This window comes from Chlorocebus sabaeus, chromosome 16 (genome assembly GCF_047675955.1).
Source record: "Chlorocebus sabaeus isolate Y175 chromosome 16, mChlSab1.0.hap1, whole genome shotgun sequence".
Classification (NCBI taxonomy): Eukaryota; Metazoa; Chordata; class Mammalia; order Primates; family Cercopithecidae; genus Chlorocebus; species Chlorocebus sabaeus.
In genome coordinates this window covers 48,828,294-48,850,842 of record NC_132919.1, presented here as the reverse complement: position 1 = coordinate 48,850,842, position 22,549 = coordinate 48,828,294, and the positions used below count along the sequence as shown (strand labels likewise).

Sequence of the window (22,549 nt, the reverse complement as noted above, 5' to 3'; positions counted from 1 at the left end):
TTCTGTTAGTTGATATTTTTCAGGTAAAAAACGTTTTCTTCATCATTTATGAAATTTAAGTTTTTACATTTCACATTTTTAATGTGAAATATCAACAAGCTTCTTAGTACCTGTGGGGGTTTTTTCCTGCAGCAATATAATCAGTCACTTTTTTTCTACTTTGTTTCATTATAGAAACTATTGACTGGGCACCGTGTCTCCCCCCTGTAATCCCAGCACTTTAGGAGGCTAAGGTGGGTGGATCACCTGAGGTCAGGAGTTTGAGCCCAACCTGGCCAACATGGTGAAACCCCTTCTCTACTGAAAATACAAAAATTAACCGGGCATTGTGGTGCATGCCTGTAATCCCAGCTACTCAGGAAGCTGAGGCAGGAGAATCGCCTGAACCCAGCAGGCAAAGGTTGCAGTGAGCCGAGACTGTGCCATTGCACTCCAGCCTAGGTGACAGATTGAGACTGTATTTAAAAAAAAAAAAAAATACTGTTTAGGCAGACATTCATGTCCTTTTTCAGCTTATTACTCCATTGTAAACCGCTGAAACTCCTGTTATCCTCACATGCAAACCCTGGGCTTCACAGATTTTTCTGGATCAAGGGACTAGGTAGATGGTGGTATCATCTCTTTTTATATTTGATTTTTCTCTTGTGCAGATTGTCATCAAACTATTTCTGCCCAGGTCTTGTATGCTCACCTGCTTTCCCAAATTAAAATCCAACTTTGAACACAAGTTAGTTTAATGGCTCCTGAAACTGAATCCACACAGTTAACAGTCCTTTTAGTTCACAGAATTGCAAAATGTTTGAATAGAAAGCCACCCCGGGGATCACCTGCAGTCCGGTTCTCATATAGTTCTCATATTGATAACTGCCCCAGGGTCCATTTCATCACTTCAGTGACTGACCAACGCTTATATGGTGCTGGGACTCTGTCATTTCCTTTTTTTTTTTTTTTTTTTTTTGAGACAGAGTCTCACTCTGAGGCTAGAGTGCAGTGGCGCAATCTCAGCTCACTGCAAGCTCCGCCTCCCTGGTTCACACCATTCTCCTGCCTCAGCCTCCCAAGTAGCTGGGACTACAGGCGCCCACCACCACGCCCGGCTAATTTTTTTGTATTTCAGTAGAGACGGTGTTTCACCGTGTTAACCAGAATGGTCTCAATCTCCTGACCTTGTGATCCACCCACCTCGGCTTCCCAAAGTGCTGGGATTACAGGTGTGAGCCACCACGCCCAGCTGTCCTTTCTTTTTTGTAATTATGAAGGAGAACCTTTTCTAAACTTGCCCAAATAATGCCACAAGTTTCAGAACACAGAAATACCATGGAGTTTAAAAAAAAAAAAAGAAAAGAAAACAGGGCAAGTGCCAAATTCAAGCAAAAATAATTACTCCATCTGTCAGGGTTGATATTTCAGGTCTTTGTGCTATTAATTAAATACAGCTTGTCGTTTTATACTTTGATGTAATTTTTTCATTTAGGCACATCTGTGAATTTTATTTATTGATTGGTGTGACAGTATTTAAAAGTCTCCAGTTTATTGATAGGATTGAAATAAGCCCTAATTTATGGGCTCCTCCATCAGCCAAGAGAGAGAAACCATACAGTTATGTAAACAGGGAAAGTTGACTGTCAAGAATTGTTAACTGTAACAGGATTAGAATAATGAGGGATTGACTAGTCAGAATAAAGAAAGCCTTAGAGGATTCAGGAATAGCAGATATAAGGAGGAGACCCCTGCCTCCAGCCTGAGGTGGAACATCCAGTGAGAGATCACAGCCATGGCTCACAGGGTGGCAGAGAAGTCACTGTGATGCTGTGTTGATGGAACTTGAAAGCAGTTCATGGAAAGGCATCTCACCAGAGGCACTGTGCTACAAAACCGCCTGTGCAGGGGTGGCGACATGGCTGGAGTGTGCCTGCAGGATCCTGCCAGGGAACTCTCTAGCCAGGAGGCAGAACTCTTCTCCTGCTGTGTCTCTCTAGTGCCCTGTACTGAAAAGGTTGAACGTCATGCCAGCTGGCAAAGGAAAAATAGTTAAAGGTCACAGATCCATTTTCACAGAGCAGGCAAAAAGCTGAGTTTGGCACTGAGAGGCAATAAATCTCCACCTCCAAACTCCTTAGTAGTTTTTTTGGGAAAAGCATTATGCTTATCAGTGGTTACAGAATACGTGTTCCTAGGATTTCTTGCAAACAATGAAATCCTGACCATTATTAATAACCACTCTGTAACACATAGGCCAGGATGTACCAGCAAGGACTACTGTATCTGAGAGACTGGTTGGAGATTTTCTTCTGTTATTTTAGCACATTTAAAGTACACACATACACACACACACACACATCATTATATAATTTACTGTGAAAGTGGAATGCTATTAAAATTACACTCATTTTCTGACTTAATTTGAGGTGACTTTAAACTCAGAAATGAAGAAAAGGTTTTCACAACATGGTACTTAAAACTCCCATACTTCTAGCGTGGGCAACACAGCAAGACACCATCTCCACAAAAAATTTAAAAATTAGCCAGGCGTGGTGATGTGCGCCTGTAGTCCCAGCTACACAGGATTCTGAGGTGAGAGGGTTGCTTGAGCCCAGGAGTTCGAGGCTGCGGCGAGCTATGATCACACCCCTGCACTTTAACCTGGGAGAAAGAGCGAGACGCTGTCTCACAAATAGCAATCCTCCCATATTTGTAATGGACATATTAATATAGCAACGCTAAAGTTAGTGGTAAAGTGTTTACTGAACCTACTTAAAGACAAATAATAATCAAATAATGCTGCAGCCAGTCAGTGCTGACTGAGTAAGCCTAGGTTTAAATAAATAGATTGTTGATAAACTGCATTATCAGGATTTCTTGGTTACAGATGGTGGGAAGCAACTGTACAAATTTAAGGGGGAAAAAAGGAGGAACATTTGGAAGGATGTGATAACAGATGACAAAATTGAAGGACAAGCTGAAAAACTAGGACACAACCCGTGCAGCCTGGAGAATCCAGGTAGCAGGCACTGATGGCAGGTTTTGTAGGGCACAGTCAGTGCAGTGAATCCACTCCAGCTGTCTGCCACTTCAATTCAGAGTTCCTATTCCAAGATGTGTCTTGATTAGCCTAGTATGAGTCTCATGCCCACCCCTTGGTCAGGGGAGGGCAAGGCACTGAGATACCGGGCTACAAAAACAGCTTATTCCTGGACTCAAAGGGCATACCTCACGGACACTTAGTTTTTCTCTCCATTTCTTAGTTCCCTTCTTTGGTGTTGGCTTCATTTGGTTACAGTAACTTCCAGCCCTCTGATTCTGTTTGGTTCACATCCAGTGTCATCCCTGAATCTGAGCACCATGGCCCAGGGGACGCTGTGCCCTTCTATTAGTCAGACACAAAATGCATCCCTGGAGCCACGGCCCCTAAGTCCACAGATTGTGGGTGAGAGGAAAATCAGGATACAGATACCAATGGGAGGAGGAAAGGAGGAAAGGAAGCTGAGTGGCAAAGTAACAGACAGTTCATCAACCTTATTTCACAGAGACAACCAACCAAAATGAGAAGCATTACTTGTTCTGTGACAAAAAACCAAATGGAAGAAGATAATATAGAAAGACATTGGTGAAACAAGGAGGTGAAATACCTATGTCAGTGGCTAGACAAGAAGCACCGTAAGATTAATTTAAAAGGTGAGAGGCAAGAGACACTGTTTCTTAAGAAGTTCGGTCAGTTCAGGCTGTAGTAACTCCATAATGGGCTGCTGGGCTTTGTCTTGTTTCATTTTAGCCATGATAGTCCTGATAATTAAATCTGGGCTGAAATCTGTATTAACTCTAAAATGAAAATAATATCAGGATTCCTTTGAAATACCTGAGACCAACTGATTTTGTCATACTTCTCTTTGATCTCCGTGGTTCTTCACCATCCTTCCAAAGTATATGTCCCTGCTGTCATCTCTTCCTAACTAGTAATCAAATCCCAGTGCTGCTCTGAAGTTTCCTCATCCTTTTCTTCAGATCTTTCCCCCGAGCCTTATGGTGTATGGTCCTCTGGTTAACAAAGACCTTTATCTTTAGCCCTGCGCCCTCCTCAATGCCCCCAACACATACTGTCTTCACTTCGTTGAAACCACTTCTCATCAGGCTGGGAATCAGGGTGGAGGGAAGACATGAGGGAAGGATTCAATATTCTCCTGAACCCTTCCCACCATAACTATTTATAATTTTTTTAAATTTTGTTTTCTGTCATTCCTTTTATTCACTTTTTAAAGTTTACTTGTAGTACCATTCACTCTCTGGTGTACAGTTAACGTGAGTTTTAACAAATGCATACAACCATATAACCATCATCATGTGAAGATGCAGAATAATTCCATTGCCCAACAGAACAACTCCCTTGAGCTGCCCCTTTGTAGCCAGTCCCTTCTTCCCCCCGATAGTTGCTGGTCTATTTTCAGTTCCTACAATTTTGCCTTTTCCAGACTATTATATAAATGGACCCTACGCAACATAGCCTTTTGAGTTTGGCTGCTTACATTTAGTATCTGTTATATCCAAGTATAATTTTCTTTGAGTTTATCTTGTTTGGTATTCACAGAGCTTTTTGAATTTATAAATTTGTGTATTTTTTTTCTTCACTGATGTTCCTTCTCCACCTCTGGGCCTCCAGTGACATGAATGTTGGGTCTTTTAGTATTATCCCTCAGGTCCCCGAGGCTCTGTTCATTTTTTTAGTCTCTTTGTTTTCCAGATTCAGTAATTTTTATTTCTCTGTTAAGTTCACATACTCTTTCCTCTTTCATGTCCATTCTTCTCTTGAGCCTATCCAATGATGTTTTAAATTCAGATGTTTTAGTTTTTTAGTTCTAAATTTTTATGTGTTTACTCAAGTGTATTTATCTGTATTTGCCTCCTGGAGCATAGTTATAATAACTGCTTTGAAACCATTGTCTGATAATTCCAAAACTTGGGTCATCTGGCCATTGATGTCTATTGTCTTTTGCCCTGATAGTTGGCTACAAAGTCTGGTTCTTTGTATGAGGAGATATTTTGGACTTTATCCTGGATGTTTTGAATATGTCATATAGACTCTTAGTAGTATCAGACTCCTCTAGAAAACGCTGGTTTGTTGTATTGTTTTTGTTTTAGCAGGCAGTCAGCCTGGGTAGTTTCAAGACTTCTAATGTCAGCTCAGTACTAGGCTCTCACTATGCTGCTTTGGACCTGGCCCACATGTAGGAGTTAGTCTGAGGCTTGGGGGAGGGGGGTGTTGTCATCATAGTTCATATCTCACAGCCTTTGTTCTGCTGTTTTGGGTCTGTCCCATAAATGCATAACTCAAAGGTAAGCCCAAAATGGTGAAGGTCTGTACACAGAATTGGGGGATTCCCTTTTCTAGCTGATTTCTCTCTGGGATCCCTGACTCTCCTGGGATACGTCCAGCTCACGGGTGCTCCTTTTTTTATTCCTCTGCTGAGAAAGATGGGGTTTCTCTCGATTGTAGGTGTCAGTGCCAGGCCTGCTACAGCATGGCTGTGATTGGGACCCACTCCCTGGGCAAAGCTTTGAGAGAAGGAAATGAGAAAGTTACCCCCACACAGATTGCCTTCCCTACATTTAACTCCTCTCCCCAAACCACCTACTTTTGTTACTTTTTATTATTTATGTGTTTGTGTTTATATTGTACTTTGTCCAGTTTTTTGTTGTTGTAATTGGCAGGAGAGAGGCTATAGCTGGTATAATCCATCTTGCCCAGCCCCAGAAGGCCTGAATCCATCACCACCTGGTTTAGTTTGCTATGCTGTGTAACAAATACCACTAAATGTAGTGGCTTAAAGCAGTGCACATCCATTGCATGGTTTCTGTGGGTTCAGGAGGCTGTACTCACCTGGGCCCTCTGCAAAGCTGTGCAGTCAAGGCCAGGGGCTGTTTTCATCTGGAGGCTCTACTGGTGAGCAGTTGCTGCAAAGCTGTGCAGTCAAGGCCAGGGGCTGTTTTCATCTGGAGGCTCTACTGGTGAGTGGTTGGTATCCAGGCTTCCTCAGGCTGCTGGCTGAATGCCATTCCTTGCAGCAGTAGGATTCATGACAGCTTGTTTCTTCAAAACCAGCAGCGAAGAGGGAGACTCTAAAGCCAGTCTGCTAGCAAGTTGGAGTCTTATGTAACATAGCCGAGGAGTGACATACACCTTTGCCATATTTGAATGACTAGAAGCAAGTTGCTGGTCTCTCTCGTACTCCACAGGAAGGGATTATACAAAAATGTGGAAATCAGAAGACTGTAGAGGCTGTCAAATACAGGTCTTCTTCACAACTTCTGGTCCTGTTGGTCAGAGCCATTTGGCAATGAGTGCCTTTTCCACCCCCAGTCCAGGTGTCGTGCTGAGCGACTTAAGCATTCTTACAGGCAGTCCATCTGATACGCTGGCTTATGGGCTTTGGACCTTCTCTATACCAGTGACTTGACTTCACTTTAGAATCCAGTCCTTGTGACTCTAAATCTCAAGCATACTCTCTATTCTGTTTCTTTCCATAGTCTATAGAGTTTTAAATATAATTAAAGCTTTACCTTGTTTTTCCTTTTAGATTTTATGCTCAAGGCTGAGACTATTTTGTCTTATCCTTCTCATACTGCCCACAAAAGTCTAGCAAATACTTCCTGCACATAGCAGGTAGTCAAATACATGTTGAATAAATTAAGACCTTAACTATTTCTATGACAAGTGCATAGCATACCATTTCCATCCCCTTCTCTTTTTAATTTTGTCTGATAACATTTTACCAGCCCTTCCTAACATAAACAGTGAAAGGAAATTCTAATAGAATTAGTCAGTTTCAAAATAGTGGCATGTAACACACACACACTCTCTCTCCTTCTCCCTCTGCCCGCTCCCCCCCCACACACAAATTAGTGAATATTTTGATGACATGACATTGAAGTCTAGCCAGTCTAACTTCAGAGTATATAGGCAATGGTGTTCTTTGTAGGTGAAACTAAGGATGAGAAACATGTACAATGTCTGATAACTAAACCTCAAAGACAAAAATAGGCCCCTGCCCTCTTTTATTGAATTTTCTTCTTTTACAAATATAGGAAGTAATCAACTAACAAAAAGACTGGTAATTTGTAACATTTTTCATCCAGAATAGTTTTGCATGAGGTGACTGGATTCCCAGTCTACCTATATAATTTCACCTTTTGAATCATTATTTCTCTTTCTCCATCAGACCCTCTGAAACAAAAGTAAATCATTGTTTCTCTGGGAAAATCTACAGTTTAACTAGAAACACCAAAATGATACCCACAGAGGCCCATTTGTGGGAAATCTTCTTCTCACCCCTTCCTCCTCCTAGTTGCCTCCAAAATATGAGTGTTGCTCCTTTTTCTACCCAGAGCCTCCTAATCTTGTGATTGCTAAATTACTTGAGAATAAAAGAAACAAATGGAAAACCCATGTTATTAAAAAACGTTTTCTTCCTAATAAAACTCAGTACAGAGGGATCCATTATAGTATGCCTCACCATATGAGGTATAGTAATTTATATCCAATTTGGCCCTTCAGACTTGCTCGGGGCCCGGCAGTTGAGCCCATATCAGATTTCCTCCTTACCTAGTTCCCATTGCTACTGAAACATAAGCTGAAACACCAGTCGAAGGGATGCTGTTCTCTTCAGCAGAGCTGGGTAGGGCAGTTGGAGTTCTTTGCAGTGGCAGTAAACTGGAAAGGAAGTGAATATGTATGAATAGAAGAATGACTGAATAATATGATAACATTTGCACCATGATACATTATGGAGCCATTAGAAATAACAGATTGGACCTCTCAGTAGGGGGAGGGAGAGAGAAGGGAGATCCTCCTTCCCTGCAAGTATTGAATGAGAACAGCAAGATGCAAAAAAGTTTCTATAACATAATCCCAGTTATGCCAACAATGATCCAATAAAATGTTTGTAAAAATGTATAAGTATTTATGTTTTCATACAGTTACACGAGTAGGGACAAAAACGGGAAGATATGAACGAGGTGGTTTTAATGTGGGTCATCATGGGGAGGAGATATTTGACATGGATATGGAAGGGGGAGAAAGAGTGACTAAGGGATGCCAAGCATGTCAGCAACAGGAAAGCAAATATTGTCCTGGGGGGAAAAGCACGATAAGATTATATTTACAAATGTATGTTGATCATGTATATTTAAACGTAATTTTAAAAAGAAAATGTTCTGATTAAAAAGTAAAATTCTCCCAGCCTTGCCATTCCTTTTCTTTATTCTTTATTCTCCTTGCTTCTTGACTTATAAATTTATTTTACAACTTAGAAAAAATATGAATTGACTCTCCGTTTAATTGATACATTTGTTTTTTTCTTCTTTTAGTAAGTGAAAACACTTTTCAAATCCAAATTTATAATCTTACTGTGCAAGGTAGACAGTAACTTTTTAAATACTACTTGATCATATCAGAAAATAAAGTTTTCCTTGAAAGAGAAACTTACAGATTTTCTGCACTGTAAATTTCAGCTGAGATTATATACCAGAAATTGGTACCAGAAATGCCCTAAAGGGTAACAGATTCTTCTCAGGGCCGCAGAGACAGAGTCCTCCTACCAAGGCACTTATAGCCCAGAGGACGGAGGAAGCTCATAATCTTGTTTAAAGCCAGGACATTTGGCTCCCCAACTGTAACAGAAAAATAGCCTAAGCAGGAGGCCAGTTCCCAGACAGATGCAGATGTTCATCTTGTCACATTCTCACTGCATTTTGTACTTGTTGCCATTGTAATAGCGATAATTTGTTTTACTCATTTATGTAAATATCCTTGAAAGTGTATGTATTCTTGCTTCCTGCTATAATCCCAGAGCACTTATAAAGCTATTCAGGCTGGGTGCAGAGGCCCACACCTGTAATCCCAGCACTTTGGGAGGATCACTTGAGGCCAGGAGTTTGAGACTAGCCTGGACAACATAGTACAACACCATCTCTGTTTACAAAAATAAACAAAGCTTTTATTCAGAAAATACTTATTACATGAATCGGTCCCCACCTCCCTCCCTCCATCCTTCTTTTCGTCCCTGGTGCTTACTACAACAAATAGCACATGTTAGTTGTGTAGTTCCTCAGTGATTGAATTAGTGAACATATGAGATGGGTTTGAGGTGTAGACTCTGTAGGAAAAGAAGTGATTAAAATAGCTTAGAAGAAAAAGGAAGAGTCAGGAAATGGGAAGATTCAGTGAGGACAAACAATAGGTGCTGTGAATTAGGCTTTGTCATATAAACACGAACACAGGTGAGAAAGTGTGAGATCTCATGGCTACTTGGGCTCTTTATTTACAACATTCTATTTTACCATTAAAGTAAAATCTGAACTGTGTTGCTGAGGGAATAGCTAGCTCTAACTAATTTGTAGATTAATAGAATTAAGCAAAAATCATGTTTATTCCATTTATTAAATATCTTTTAAAAGTTAGCTTATATTGTCTACTTTATTAAGTGTAATATTGGGAGGTAGCTTAAGGGTCTTATTGTGCTGTAGATTAAGAAAATATAACAATAGCAGTGGGCAGTTACTATGTGCTTGGTTTTTGTTCACTTTTTCCCTAGATTTTAGCTTCAGCCTGATAATAGCAAAACCATCACTCACAGGGGTTGCCTGTCCCTTATAAGAAGGCTATAAGTGCAGATTTCTTAGTGTCTCTGTGCCTTTTAGCATGAAAACATCCCTGGAAGGTATCATCTAATATAATGAATAATCATTTTCCAAACTGGATACACATGCACACCTCCTTTAAAAACGGTGTTTTCTCAACCTTGATTGGAAATGGAGTCACATCTGGAAGCTTTAAAAACTGCCAGTGCTCGAGTTCCTTTCCCAGAGATTTCCCTGGCATGGGTTGCAGCCATTGGAGATTTTTGAAGCTCTTCAGGTAATTCTGAAGAACAAAGACTGAGAACCACTGTTTAAAGAAAAATATTCATTAAGACACAGCCACCACCATGTAATTTAAATTTTTCTTATGATAGTTATTTAAATATGGATTAGCTGACACTAGATTGAAATTCCTTATGCATGTAGTTGTATAGAAAACACATTTACAAATTAAAAACTCCAAAATTAATAAATTCAAAACATTCATGGGTGGATGATGATGTTTTGCTAAGACTTTTGTGTATGTTTTTACTTCTGCGTAGTGTGTTAAATCCTTCCTGTCTGTATCAGTCTGGGTCCAACTGGGATTTAGAAACTACACAGTGATATAGACAAGGAAGGTTTGATTTAAGGAATAATTAAACTGCGATAAAAGGGTAGCTATAGAAAACTATGTGGTACCTAGGCCTGAGGAAAGTGTCCAGGGAAAGACCAACTTTGGAAGGAGGCCCCTCCCCAAGGCTAGGGAGGATCACAAGGGACAAATCTGTGGATGGGGTGAGTGACAGAAGACCTGAGCCCACAGTGTCTGTGTTGAGATGGTCATGAGAAGATGACACTAGACCACACCAGAGCCACAAGGTTGCTGAGAAACCGCCCATGGCTGGAGCCGTTGCAGGGTGGCCTCTCACCCACACGCCTACCCCCACTTCCCCCAGCAGCTAGAAACAGCAGAAGGGCACCTTCCTCTTGCAGTGTCCCTAGGGTGCCCTCTACTGAGAAAGCTCCATGTTGTACTCACTGAAAGGAGATTTGTTTAAAGGAACTCTGTCATTATTGCAGAGCAAGTGTTTAAGGGTGACTTTGGAGCAAATAGTCGATGACTCGGTCACTGACATAACACCCTATCCAGCCAAACTCCTTTACAGGTTTTCAGCACTAGCTCATAGGCTGCTGTGACCCCTTCTGAGCAGAATTGCTCTATGTTGTGTTCCAGTGTATCTTTATACTAGCTCACCATGCTGTGTGGAATCTTTATTTTTAATAAAATTGGCTTATCAAACAAACATAATTATAGTGTGCATAAGAATCACCTCCAAAGATTCTGATTTGGTTTTGCTAAGGTGGAAACTAGGAATCTATGTTTTTTAATAGGTACCCCAATGATTCTAATGATGGTGGTCCCTGAGATAATACTTTGAGTAATACTGGTCTGTGTTTCTCAAATACAGACTATTTGAGTGTAGGAGTTGTATCTTACTCCATATCATGCCCTTATCCCCAGCAATGCCTGATGATGGGTTAGTGTTCAACAATGTGGGCTGAATGAATGAGACAGCCGGCTACTGAAGAACTCAGGGCAACCTGCAGTGCTGTTAGGGAAGTGTCCCTTTCTAGCACCTTTTCAGAGGGTCCTTCTGTATTCCATATGCAAAATTCTGACTTAAGACTTGAAGCAGCTAATACTTTTTCATTGTTTGACTTAACATGATCATCAAACTTACACTGGTTTTCTTTGTATTTAATAGGGAGAAAGAGCAAGAAACACAAGAAGAGGAACGTTTGATGGAAGAAAAGAAAAAGAAAAAGCAGGAAGAAAAGAAAAAGAAGGAAGGTGCTCAGAAAAAGGTTTGGCTGAAGTTCCTACTTCATTGTCTTTGTATCATTGTGTGTCTCATTTGCATCATCATAGCCATTACATGACAAGGTTTCATTCTGTTACATTTTAAATCAATACGCCAAGTCTATAATTATCAAATAATAGATATTCTACTGGTGAAATAAATACAGGTGACAGCCGTAAATGTCTAACTTGGAAGTGGAAGTGTTAGAGCTGTGTTTTAAGGAAGCTGTGTTTTAGTTGCTGGTAGTAACATGTGTCCATGTTGTTCTACTTAAAATGAACTGTCCTGAACAACCATGTCTAATAAATGAAGAAAGGGCCATTCAACTGATCTTATTAGAAAAGCTAGAAATGTTGTTTGTTTGGGTTTTTTTTTTTTGTGCAGCTTTGGCAAATGTTCTTTTATGAATCCTATTAGTAAAAATTAAAAATAAAAGCCCTACTGTAAACTTTATAGTCAAGCTTGAATTTTTTGGCATTTAAAATACCAAGCTATGCCATTTGTCTTTGTTCTTACCTAGTTTAATGTATCTTGTAGTTTAAACTGTATACCTGTTAGAGGCTGTTAAAATTAGAGTTTAAATGAGCTCCAGATAGAATTTTGTGCCTTTAGATTAATATTGATATGAAATCAACGGCATGTAGACAGTTACACATTTTTCCCACTAATAAATTGTCATAAATTAACTGGGCAAAAACTCATTCTAAAAATTTTCAATACTAAAAGTTTGCTTATAAACTTTCATAGATGTGTACATTCTACACATTATTCCTAAAGAGTTTCTTTCTTTTTTTTTTTTTTTTTCAGGCTGCTGATCAAAAAACCAAAGGTAAGTTTATTTATGTTTAGGGGGGTACATATATGGTGGTACCAAAATTTTTATGGTCAGGATGACTTTTTTTTTTTAATTGATGGTTAAAAAACGAGAATCTAAGCCTGCCTTTGAAACTATTTTTTATTATTCATTGTGAAATTCCTCATTTATCACTGGTTTTACATCCACATCTCATTGGCATTTGGTTAATCAGAAATGCCTGAAGAATGTTATATTAGCTTTCCAAGCAATGCTTTTACATTTTCTTTTGGTTTGATTTCCACCAAACAGGATTGAACTGATAAAGTTGATTCAGTTTGAATAGGAACAACGAAAGGATGTCTGCATTTTTTTAAGGTTCCAGTTTCTCGTTGCCAACTATCCTTTATAATAAAAACGGTACATTCTTTTTGGATTCCCTCTTTGCTTATTGATATGTAAAAGATTTCTCTTTTTATCCTTCAAGTCCAGAATTTGCTGGTTATCATAAAAGGTGTTGGTGGAAACACACACATTTCTCGCTGTAACTCAGGCACTCCTGTGATGTGCTGGAGATTCAGAATGAACAAACGGAAAGCCACACTCCAAGCCTCTTCGTTTTATGCTTGTGTGTTTAGTTATTTCCCAGTGGTTAAGAGCACACACTCAGGAGTCACATACACTAGCTCTGTTTCATTTGGGACAAGTTACTTCACTTCTTTAGGCTTCAGGTATCTCGTATTTAAAATGAGAAAGGTAGTGAATGGTTCATACCTCATAAAGCTGTTACAAAGACTTAATACAATTATTTGTCAATTAAAAATAAAATGTAAAAGAAAAAAGACTAATTGAGATCATGCAGGAAAATGGCTCAGTACCTACCATATAACTGGTGCTCAGTACAGGTTTACTATAACTGTTATTCTGAAGTTTTTATTTTCCACTGGACCATCACATGTACACAACTGTACATGTAGACACATGCACTCTCACAGGTAATACTATGCTTTTATGAGATATTTATAGTTTTCAAAGTTAAGGTTATATATATTATCTCATTTGAACTTCATAGTTGAACAGGAAAGGAATTCGTTTACAGATCATCTCCTAGTGTGAATTAAGAGGCTGGTTCTTGCTTAAGAACCAGTTAATGGTAAAAACAAGACTTGAGGGAGCCTAGGTCTCCAAGCCTCTAGACTAGTCACATGAGCAGCATAGCAAAGAGGACATTTTTCTCTCTTATACTCTCAGAAGCACTGTGAATTTACATAACACTTTTCCAGAAGGGTTCTAAAGGGTTATGGTACATAGTTGTGTATGAATTTATGATCTTGAATGAAGAACAATGGTTTCTTACTGTTGTCATTTCAAAATACAGAATTAACTGTTCTGGATCATCCATTTCTTCTTTTTTTTTTTTTTAACATTTTGAATTTTTCAGTCTAATTTAGTACCAGCTATATTCTTCATCATTGTCATTGTTTTCTCCTCGAGTAGTGACAAATTGAGTATTACTGGATAGTGATTGTGAATTACATTGTCCCACCACTTTATGCAGAGCTATTATTTTCTGTGACTGTTCTGATGAGAATTTTCTTTTACTTTTTTTTTTTTTTTTTTTTTTTTTTTGAGATGGAGCCTTGCTCTGTCGCCCAGGCTGGAGTACAGTGGCGTGATCTCGGGCTCACTACAACCTCCGCACCCTTAGGTTCAAGTGATTCTCCTGCCTCAGCATCACCCCACCCCCACCCTATAATTTGGGATTACAGGCGTGCATGGCCACACCTGGCTAATTTTTTGTATTTTTTGGTAGAGACAGGGTTTCACCATGTTGGCCAGGTTGATCTCGAACTCCTGACCTCAAATGATCTGCCCCCTCCTTGGTCTGCTGAAGTGCTGGGATTACAGGCGTGAGCCACCATGCCCGGCCTCTGTTGAGAATTTTCATTGCTAACTCCAAACGCTACTGGATTTTTCTCTTATCCTTCTGTATCCTCTAAAATACTGTTCCTTTGGGTACAGTTTATCAGTAACTACTAGCTAGCTTTAGAATGGGGTGTAGTAATAATTAATGTCTTTCCAAACAAAAGAGACTTTTTGAATTATAAATAATTTAACAGTACTGCTAGGTAATTCATTGATGAATATTAGCAGCATCAAGGTTTATGTTTTTCTCAGACTCTTCATTATCACTGATTCAAACCAAAATTCATTGCCTGAGAAATATTGGTTCCAACTTTCTGACTGGACACTTTTGTCGGGTGACACAGGCTGGCCTGACTGTACATATGATACATGTTATAGTACTAGTATTAGTGTTCACATATAAAATTGATGGTTTTCTAACGTTCTAGCGTTTTGACTTCCCTCCCTTGCTCCAGATTGTGTGTCCATGAGGGCAGGGGCCACATTTGCCACAAGGCAGCACCCAGAAGTCTCAAGGCCCTGCATTGTTTGAATATAGGAAAGTGTTTAGCAGTTTGAGAGAGTTCAAGAGTTGGATACTCTTAAGAGAGAGGCTACAGTTATAAATTAGATTGAATAATATACTGAATCAATTAACACTGTAGAAGTTTGAATAATTTTGGTTTTGATAATTAGCTCAAACTAGACCAAATCAATTAGAAATTCCCTTGCTCTGCAGTATTATACACCACTCAACTAGTAGTATTAGTAAAGCCATGCCCCAATTATTTAGCATTATATTTGACTTAATTTTCTCAGTAATAGAAGTGCTTTAAATGTGGGTTTGTTTTAAACATTTTCAAGGAACGTTTTAGAATATATGGCATGCTCATCTATGATACCTTTCTACCTTCTCCTGGAGAATATTAGCTACTCTAATCCATTCTTAATAGACGAGTCTTCATTATAGCATTAATTATACTTAAAAAAAAGTTTGCATCTGCCTATAACCATCAAACTTGAACTATGAATTTTTATTTAAAAGACTAATGCTGAACTGAAGCTAACTGGAAATATATCTTTTTTGAATAGCTTAATCTAATACATAGCATGCTTTCCTACCCTCCCCCCACAAATTTGAAAATTAGATTTCTAGAAAGTCTGCTTTGTAAAATTAACACTAAACAGAAATTTTGTTCCTGGCTATCTTTTCAAATTCTGACCTGTGATGTCTTTGTTTGGGTCATTTTCTTTTTAAGATTCAGGCCAAGTGAGTACGTTCGTGTGAAACACTATGCTGCCAACATTCATACCCCCCGTCCTACCCTGATGTGATGATGGGAACCACGTTATCTCTGCAGCTGGGAGATACACTGTTATTCAGCCCTGGGGGTTTTCACTCAAATAGTTGATTCACTTTGGCTTTCATCAGTTTCTTCCTCTTGACCCCCCCTTGATTTTCCTCTATGCCTCTGAGTCTGCAAACCCTCCAGTGGGGTTGATGTCCTGCACTCTTAAGGAATTTGGGCATCTTTCTATACCTGGAGGCCTTTTCCTGGGTTGTCTCAGACTCTTGGGTTGTTGTCGTAGTCAACTTTTTCTTAGTTTTCCCTCCTGTGATGAAAAACAAAAGTTATATATTCTCATTGAAAATAGAGATTAAAGAGAAATTAAAGTTCACTTGAAATTCTTCTATCCTGAGATGTTTACCCATTAACAGTTTATTAGCCATCCTTGAATGCATCTCTCTATGAATTCATATACATAAGTATATATTTATGTGGACTCTCCACTGCTCCGCCACAGTTAGCACTCCTGGATCCCTATCCCTTCAAGGAGCTGCACCAAGCAATTTGAAAACCTCTGTGGGAGCCTATTCATAAACAAACTAGCCCTTTGTAAATTCCACTGAATATTGTCTCCTGCATTGGTGACCAAAGAAAGAGACAGCCGAACACGGTGACCTGTTACCCTTAGTGAGACCCTGATGCTCTCATACTGGGGGAAAAGGGAATCAGATATAATCCTGTTGCCATTAACTTGTACATTGTAGTTCTCTGTGGAGTAACTGGGGTCCAAGTGTCAGTTCCGACTGGCATGGGTTTTATGACCATCATGAGTAATCAGTTTTCTTTATTTTCGGCACTGCCCTTAATTTAGGCACAGGTAATAATAGCTTTATTTGTGATGTGATGACTTGGGAGCCTACGTTTTCAGTATTGTTTTCTGAGTATTTTCATGAATTGAGTGAGGGGTTTTTTAAGTGATTAACTATGATAATTCTCATAAATGTGAAAATTTAATTCAGTGGTTTTAGCCAGATTTAAGTTCATAAAGTAGATGTTTTCGTACAAAAAGCTCAAAGTTAATCTTACCATGTATGAAAATGAATATCTTCATGACCCATTGTAGTTCATGCTCCATATCATTAATGAATTATGACTTTTTTTTTTTTTTGGAGGTGGAGTTTTGCTTGTCACTCAGGCTGTAGTGCAGTGGTGCGATCTTGGCTCACTGCAATCTCCACCTCCCAGGTTCAAGCGATTCTGCTGCCTCGCCTCCAGAGTAGCTGGGACTACAGGTGCACGCCACCACTAGCTAATTTTTGTATTTTTTCATAGAGACAGGGTTTCACCATGTTAGCCAGGATGGTCTCAATCTCTTGACCTCATGTACCGCCCGCTTCAGCCTCCCAAACTGCTGGGATTACAGGCATGAGCCTCTGCGCCTGGCCTGAATTACGATTTTTAAGTCATATACATGTGAATTTATACTTTTTTTGAGAGAGAGGGTCTAACTCTGTCACCCAGGCTGGAATGTAGTGGCACAAACACAGCTCACTGCAACCACCACCTCCGATTAAGTGATTCCCCCCGCCTCAGCCTCCCAAGTAGCTGAGACTACAGGTGCATGCCACAGTGCCTGGCTAATATTTGTATTTTTGTATACAGACAGAGTTTTGCTGTGTTGCCCAGCTTGGTCTCACACTCAAGCAATCCACCCACTTTAGCCTCCCAAAGTGCTGGGATTATAGGCTTCAGCCACCAGGTCAGCCTAAATTCATACATTTAATTAGTATCCTAATCTTGTTTGTAAAGAGTATAATATCAGTTTTGCAGTGAGGTATTAAACTTTACCATGCATTCAGTTTGTAATTGGTAAGCAAAACCTCTAGTTTCTTTTGTTAATAATGTAAGTCAGTTGAAGCTGTAGTCTTCCGGTAGTCTTCAGTTGAGTGATGGAGGTTTTAGAGTCACAAAGTATTGGCAGTGTGCTTAGGCTCATTCTAAACATATAAAGTTTTCTATCAGAATGAAAAGTAGTGAGAATTGAGGTTTATAGCGTATCTTCCCAATTTTATAGTCATACATAGAAATATATGTTTTTCATGTTTTTTCTACAGCCACATAATGGGGCTGGAGACATAAGTATTCTGTATTTGTTATCAATATAATTATTAATTTTAGGAAGGAACTTAGACACTTAGGATGTTTTTAAGGCTGAAGGAAATGCCTAAGAAATTGATTGTATGAGATATCTTCAGGGAATGGCATCTTTTAGGTTTTGAAATATTGGATATTTCTTTCTTTGGCTATGTTGTTTTATGTTTGAAGTGTTTATTTTACTGTTAAATTCCAAGGGGGACATATAATAAATATTAAATGTTTTCCATGGAAACAAAAGAACGTATTAAGATGAGACATTTAAAAAATATATAGGTTATTCAAAAGGGTAAAAATGTATTGCCAGAGCCTCCAAGTAGGTGCATGAATGTGTAAGTTCTTGAACAAATTGTGAAAGAAAGGAAGTGAGCCTGGTAAGCAAGGAAGGCTCTGGGGGCGCCTCCTGAGGGCATTTCTCCTGAGTCTCAGACAAAGTGAAAGTTCACATCTCTGTTTCATATAACTTTTCACTAAAACTTTAAACACAAAGGCAGTTTCTAAGTTTAGACAAAGTTACAGTTTATAACTCTAAACGATGCTGACAGTCTGTTTTCCAAGAAATCATTTGTTACCCAGACCAGTTTCTTTTCTGTGTGTGTGTTTTTGGTATTTTTTGGAGTTTTTTTTGTTTTTTTTTTGAGACAGAGTCTCACTCAGTCGCCCAGGCTGGAGTGCCTGGCTCGATCTCTGCTCACTGCAAGCTCTGCCTCCTGGGTTCATGCCATTCTCCTGCCTCAGCCCCCCGAGTAGCTGGGACTATAGGCGCCCGCTCTTTTCTGTTTTTTAAAAACAACTTTATTGAGTTATCATTGACATTCTATTTAAAGAGAACAATTAGATAAGAGTTGGCATGTATTCACCTGTGAAACCGTCACCATGATCAAGATGACACGCATCATCCCTGAAGGTGTCCTCCTGACCTTTTCTGATCCATCTCTTCTGCCCCCACCCTCCCCTCATCTGTCTCTAGGCAAACACTGATCTGCTGTCTGCCACTATAAAAGAGTTTTTATTTCTAGAACATTGTATTGAGGGACTCCTACACTGTGCCCTTTGGCCCCTTTCACACAGTGTATCGCTTTTGAAATTCATCCATGCTGTAGTGTTTCCGTAGTTCATTCCTTTTTATTGCTGAGCAGTGTTCCATTGTGTAGGTGTATCACAGCTGTTTATCCTCTTCATTCTCCTGTTCATGGACATCTGCGTTTTTCTAGTTTTGAGCTATTGAGTAAAACTTCTTTGAATATTTATGTAGAAGTCTTTGTATGGCTGTATACTTTCATTTAGCTTGGGTAAATGCGTATGATAGGTGTATGTTTCATTTTTCAAGAAATTGCACAGCTCTTTCCCAATGTGTTTATACTATTTCACAGTTCTACATCTTCACCAATGTGTGGTATGGTCATCTTCATAATTTTCACCATTCTAATAGGTATGTAGTGGTATCTCATTACACTTTTAATTGGCATTAACCTAATGACTAATGATGTTGCACCTTATTTTCATGTGCTTATTTGTCATCTGTACATCTCTCTTGATGAAGCGTCTTTTGAAGTCTTTTACCCATTTTTCATTGTTATTTATTTTCTTTTTCCAGATTGGTTTCTGATAGTAAATTGGCCTCTAGAGTTGGGCAGAAAGACTCATCACTACAGCTTAGTTGTCTACATGCCTCAGTCATTTCCCTTCTTTCTGTGTGTGTAGTTACTTGTAAATAGTAATACCAGAAAATATGCACTTTCAAAGAGAATCACATTTTATCTAGCTTTTAGCATAACTAAAGATTACATTAATAAATGAGCTAAATATTAGTCACATTTTGCCACCTAGAGATGGCTAGTTAATTCATTAATTAACTTAAACAGTTAATAAATACCTGTTAGATGGCAGAGATCAGTTCCCTGTTCTCAAAGAAGAAAACTGCAGACACTGGGGTCTACTTGAGGGTGGAGGGTGGAAGGAGGGAGAGGAGCAGAAAGGATCGCTGTTGGGCACTGGGCTTAATACCTGGGTGATGAAATAATCTGTACATTAAGCCCCCATGACATGAGTTTACCTGTGTAACACACCTTCATATGTACCTCCTAACCTAAAATAAAAGCTTTTTTTAAAAAGTTCCCTGTTCTCAAAGAGATATTTTAGTGGGAAGAGCCAGGCAGATAAGCAAATATATGTATATGCAAATGAATGCAATAAAATGTTCTGACATTGTAACTTCTTTATCTCAGCCAGGTATCAGTAGGTCAGTATAAGCATTTCATGGCCAGTGTCGGGTAGGGGAACAGATGCTTCCAGGTGTGAGAAGTCAGGCTCTAAGAAAAGTACAAAAAGGAAATTTTACAATGTTGGCAGCAGAGGAGCTGCTGAGTGAGGTGGCAGCCAGTGCAGTGAGGACCCAGCAGATGGTCAGTGAGGTTGATTGTGATTTATTTATCTCACCCTTTCTACCTGAAAGGATTTAGGTTTGGTCATCTTTTCATCAAATATTTGTATCTCTATAAGAAAATACACCTATTTTTAAAAGTAAGTGAGAATTGGAAAAGGAAAATACTGATATGAATGAGTTAAGTGCATACTAGAGCTGGGCCACTCCCAGTTGTGCGCTAAGTTTGCTATGAAAGCAAGGACAAGGAAGGGTTGCCTTATCCCAGTCATCTTAAACCCATCCATCAGGTCATTAAAGCTGAGCACCCTTACCAAGCTGTTCTACCCCAAAAAAGAGTTGAAACTGTTTTTCAGCTCTTTTGAGAGAGGTGGAAGGTGGGAAGCTGGCTCATACGGTCCTTGAACACCTTCCTAAGGACTTTAGATGATCTTGTAGACCAGAGTGGGAGCCGTTGGAGAGTTTTAAGTGGGAGAGTGACATCATGAGATTTGTGCTTTAGAAAGATCACTGAACATGCAGAATTGAAGATGAATTAAACAGGAGGAGAGAGGGCTGGAGGCAGCAGGTGCAGTTAGACCAGTGCACAGTTCAGACTGCAGCTGACTAGCTAAGTGGCAGGGGTTGACAGGGAATGGTAGTGATGACTGATAGAATAGGCAGAACTTAGAAACTAAGTGGGCTAACTAATCATTTGTTCCAGCAGATATTTATTGAGCACCTACTATTTGCTTGGTACTGTGCTGATTGGCTGATTGCTATGGGAAGAAAAAATAGAGATACACTTCCCACTCTCATGGAGCTGAGTCTTATGAGGAATGGGCATAAATCTCAACCACAGTGATACATGTATCCTTACTAACTGGGATGGTGACTGTGTGACAGCATCAACAAAGGAGCCCAAACTTGGCAGGAGTTGTGGAAGGCATCCCTGGGTAATGCAAGATGCAATCTGAAGGGTGAACAGGACCCAACTAGGCCAGGGAACACTCCTACATAGAGAGGGAACAGCATTTGTAAAGAGCCTGTGGCCGGATGGAGTATGACATTTTCCATGAACTAAACAAACAGGAAGCTGTGAAATAGGGTATGAAGTGAGGCCAAAGCGAGAGATGGGGATTGGTCTACCATGCGAGGCATCAAAGAGGAGTTGTGCTCTTTTGCCTAAGAGAATAAGAAGGCTTTTCCAAATCAGTTTGAAATAAGGCTAATTTTTCTCCTCCTGCACCAGCCTTGTCTTACTAAATGTTGGAGTCGTTTAACTTTGGCTCCCTCTTCTGGCAGGTTGTAGGATTCTGCACTTTCAGAAGGAAAATATCCTAGGATTACTGCTGTTTCACAATTTATCAGTCCTGGGAGAACACATTTGAAGCATAATTCCACTTATCTTCTGTGTTCATGAGATTTAGGATTTGCCGTTTGTTCTGAGAGCTTATTCAGTTCAGGATGATGTAGCATGAAAAGAGATGTGGTCAAGAAGGAGTTAAGGGAACTGACAAGCTCTGCACCCAGTGGACTTTCTTTGCTTTTAATGTTTTGTCCGGTGTGTTGCCTCACTTGGAGAGTGTTATGATCAGTGTTTCAAATGAGAAGATTATAGGACAGCCAGTGTGCATTAATGCTGTCTTGATTACTCAGCTTTAACATATGCTGTTAGCAACATTTTCTAAATTGATCTTCTAAATAAGCCTGTTGTTTAAAAAGAACTTAGATATACTTGCATATATGATAAATAGTACATTTTCTTACAGCAGGAGTATCCAAGGGCCAAAGCAACCTTTTAATGAAATGATTCTTACTGTTTATAGTCATTATTAAAATAATTTTGCTTTCTTTTAACATTTATGTCATCTAATCTGTGATGTATTGAGAGTGGCATTTAGTACCTTTTAGAGAGGTAGCTATAATATGCTAGAATAGAAAATACCTCTGAACGGCATTTTTCATTAGCAACAGACACTAAGTTAATGTAGTTTGTAGTTAATGAGTCTGTGCTCATTTTGAGTTGGGCTCCAAACGTTGCCACGGTGATGCATCAGCCAGAAGCATCCACTGAACAAACAGAAGGCACCGCTTTGTATCCCTCCGGGACTGCTGATGAGCACAGCAGATGGACCCTCCGTACTCAGAGCTGTCTTCTGCTCACATCTCTTTGTTCTAAGGCAACTTCTCGCCACAATGTTTGCTGCTGTATAGGCTGCAGAAGAAATGGTAATAACAAAAGTATTCCTTGGAATCACTGATTATGTTGGCACAAGAGAATAGTTATCTTACGTAGTCACATTTGCAAACAATCTTATATCTGAGTAAATTTAAATTTAAAATGTTAAACTCTGAATCTTTGAATATGTATTCTGAAATGACTAGAGTTACTGCTTGATTTTTGACAATTTTTTTCATTGTGTGGGGTGTCCATGCATAAGAGAAGTTCTATGCTTTATCTTACAAAAGCTTGTTTCTTAAGTTCCGAGATGATATTAGTCATAGGACATATCGATTCAATAACGTCCTGTTCACAGAGGTGGAGCATGAATGAGGAAACCTTGTTATG

At 39.4% G+C, this 22,549-nt stretch overlaps 1 protein-coding gene across 11 annotated transcripts in view; it reads left to right on the top strand.

Annotated features, from left to right (window-relative positions):
* Nucleotides 1–22,549, top strand: part of TNRC6C (trinucleotide repeat containing adaptor 6C) — a 151,827-nt gene that overhangs the window by 32,855 nt on the left and 96,423 nt on the right. For all 11 annotated transcript variants that reach the window (XM_073004974.1, XM_073004969.1, XM_073004972.1 and 8 more), the window contains exons 2-3: nucleotides 11,379–11,478; nucleotides 12,282–12,303. In XM_073004974.1, coding sequence (XP_072861075.1) covers nucleotides 11,416–11,478; nucleotides 12,282–12,303 — 85 coding nt within the window. In that variant the 5' untranslated portion in view covers nucleotides 11,379–11,415. The remainder of the gene's footprint in view (nucleotides 1–11,378; nucleotides 11,479–12,281; nucleotides 12,304–22,549) is intronic.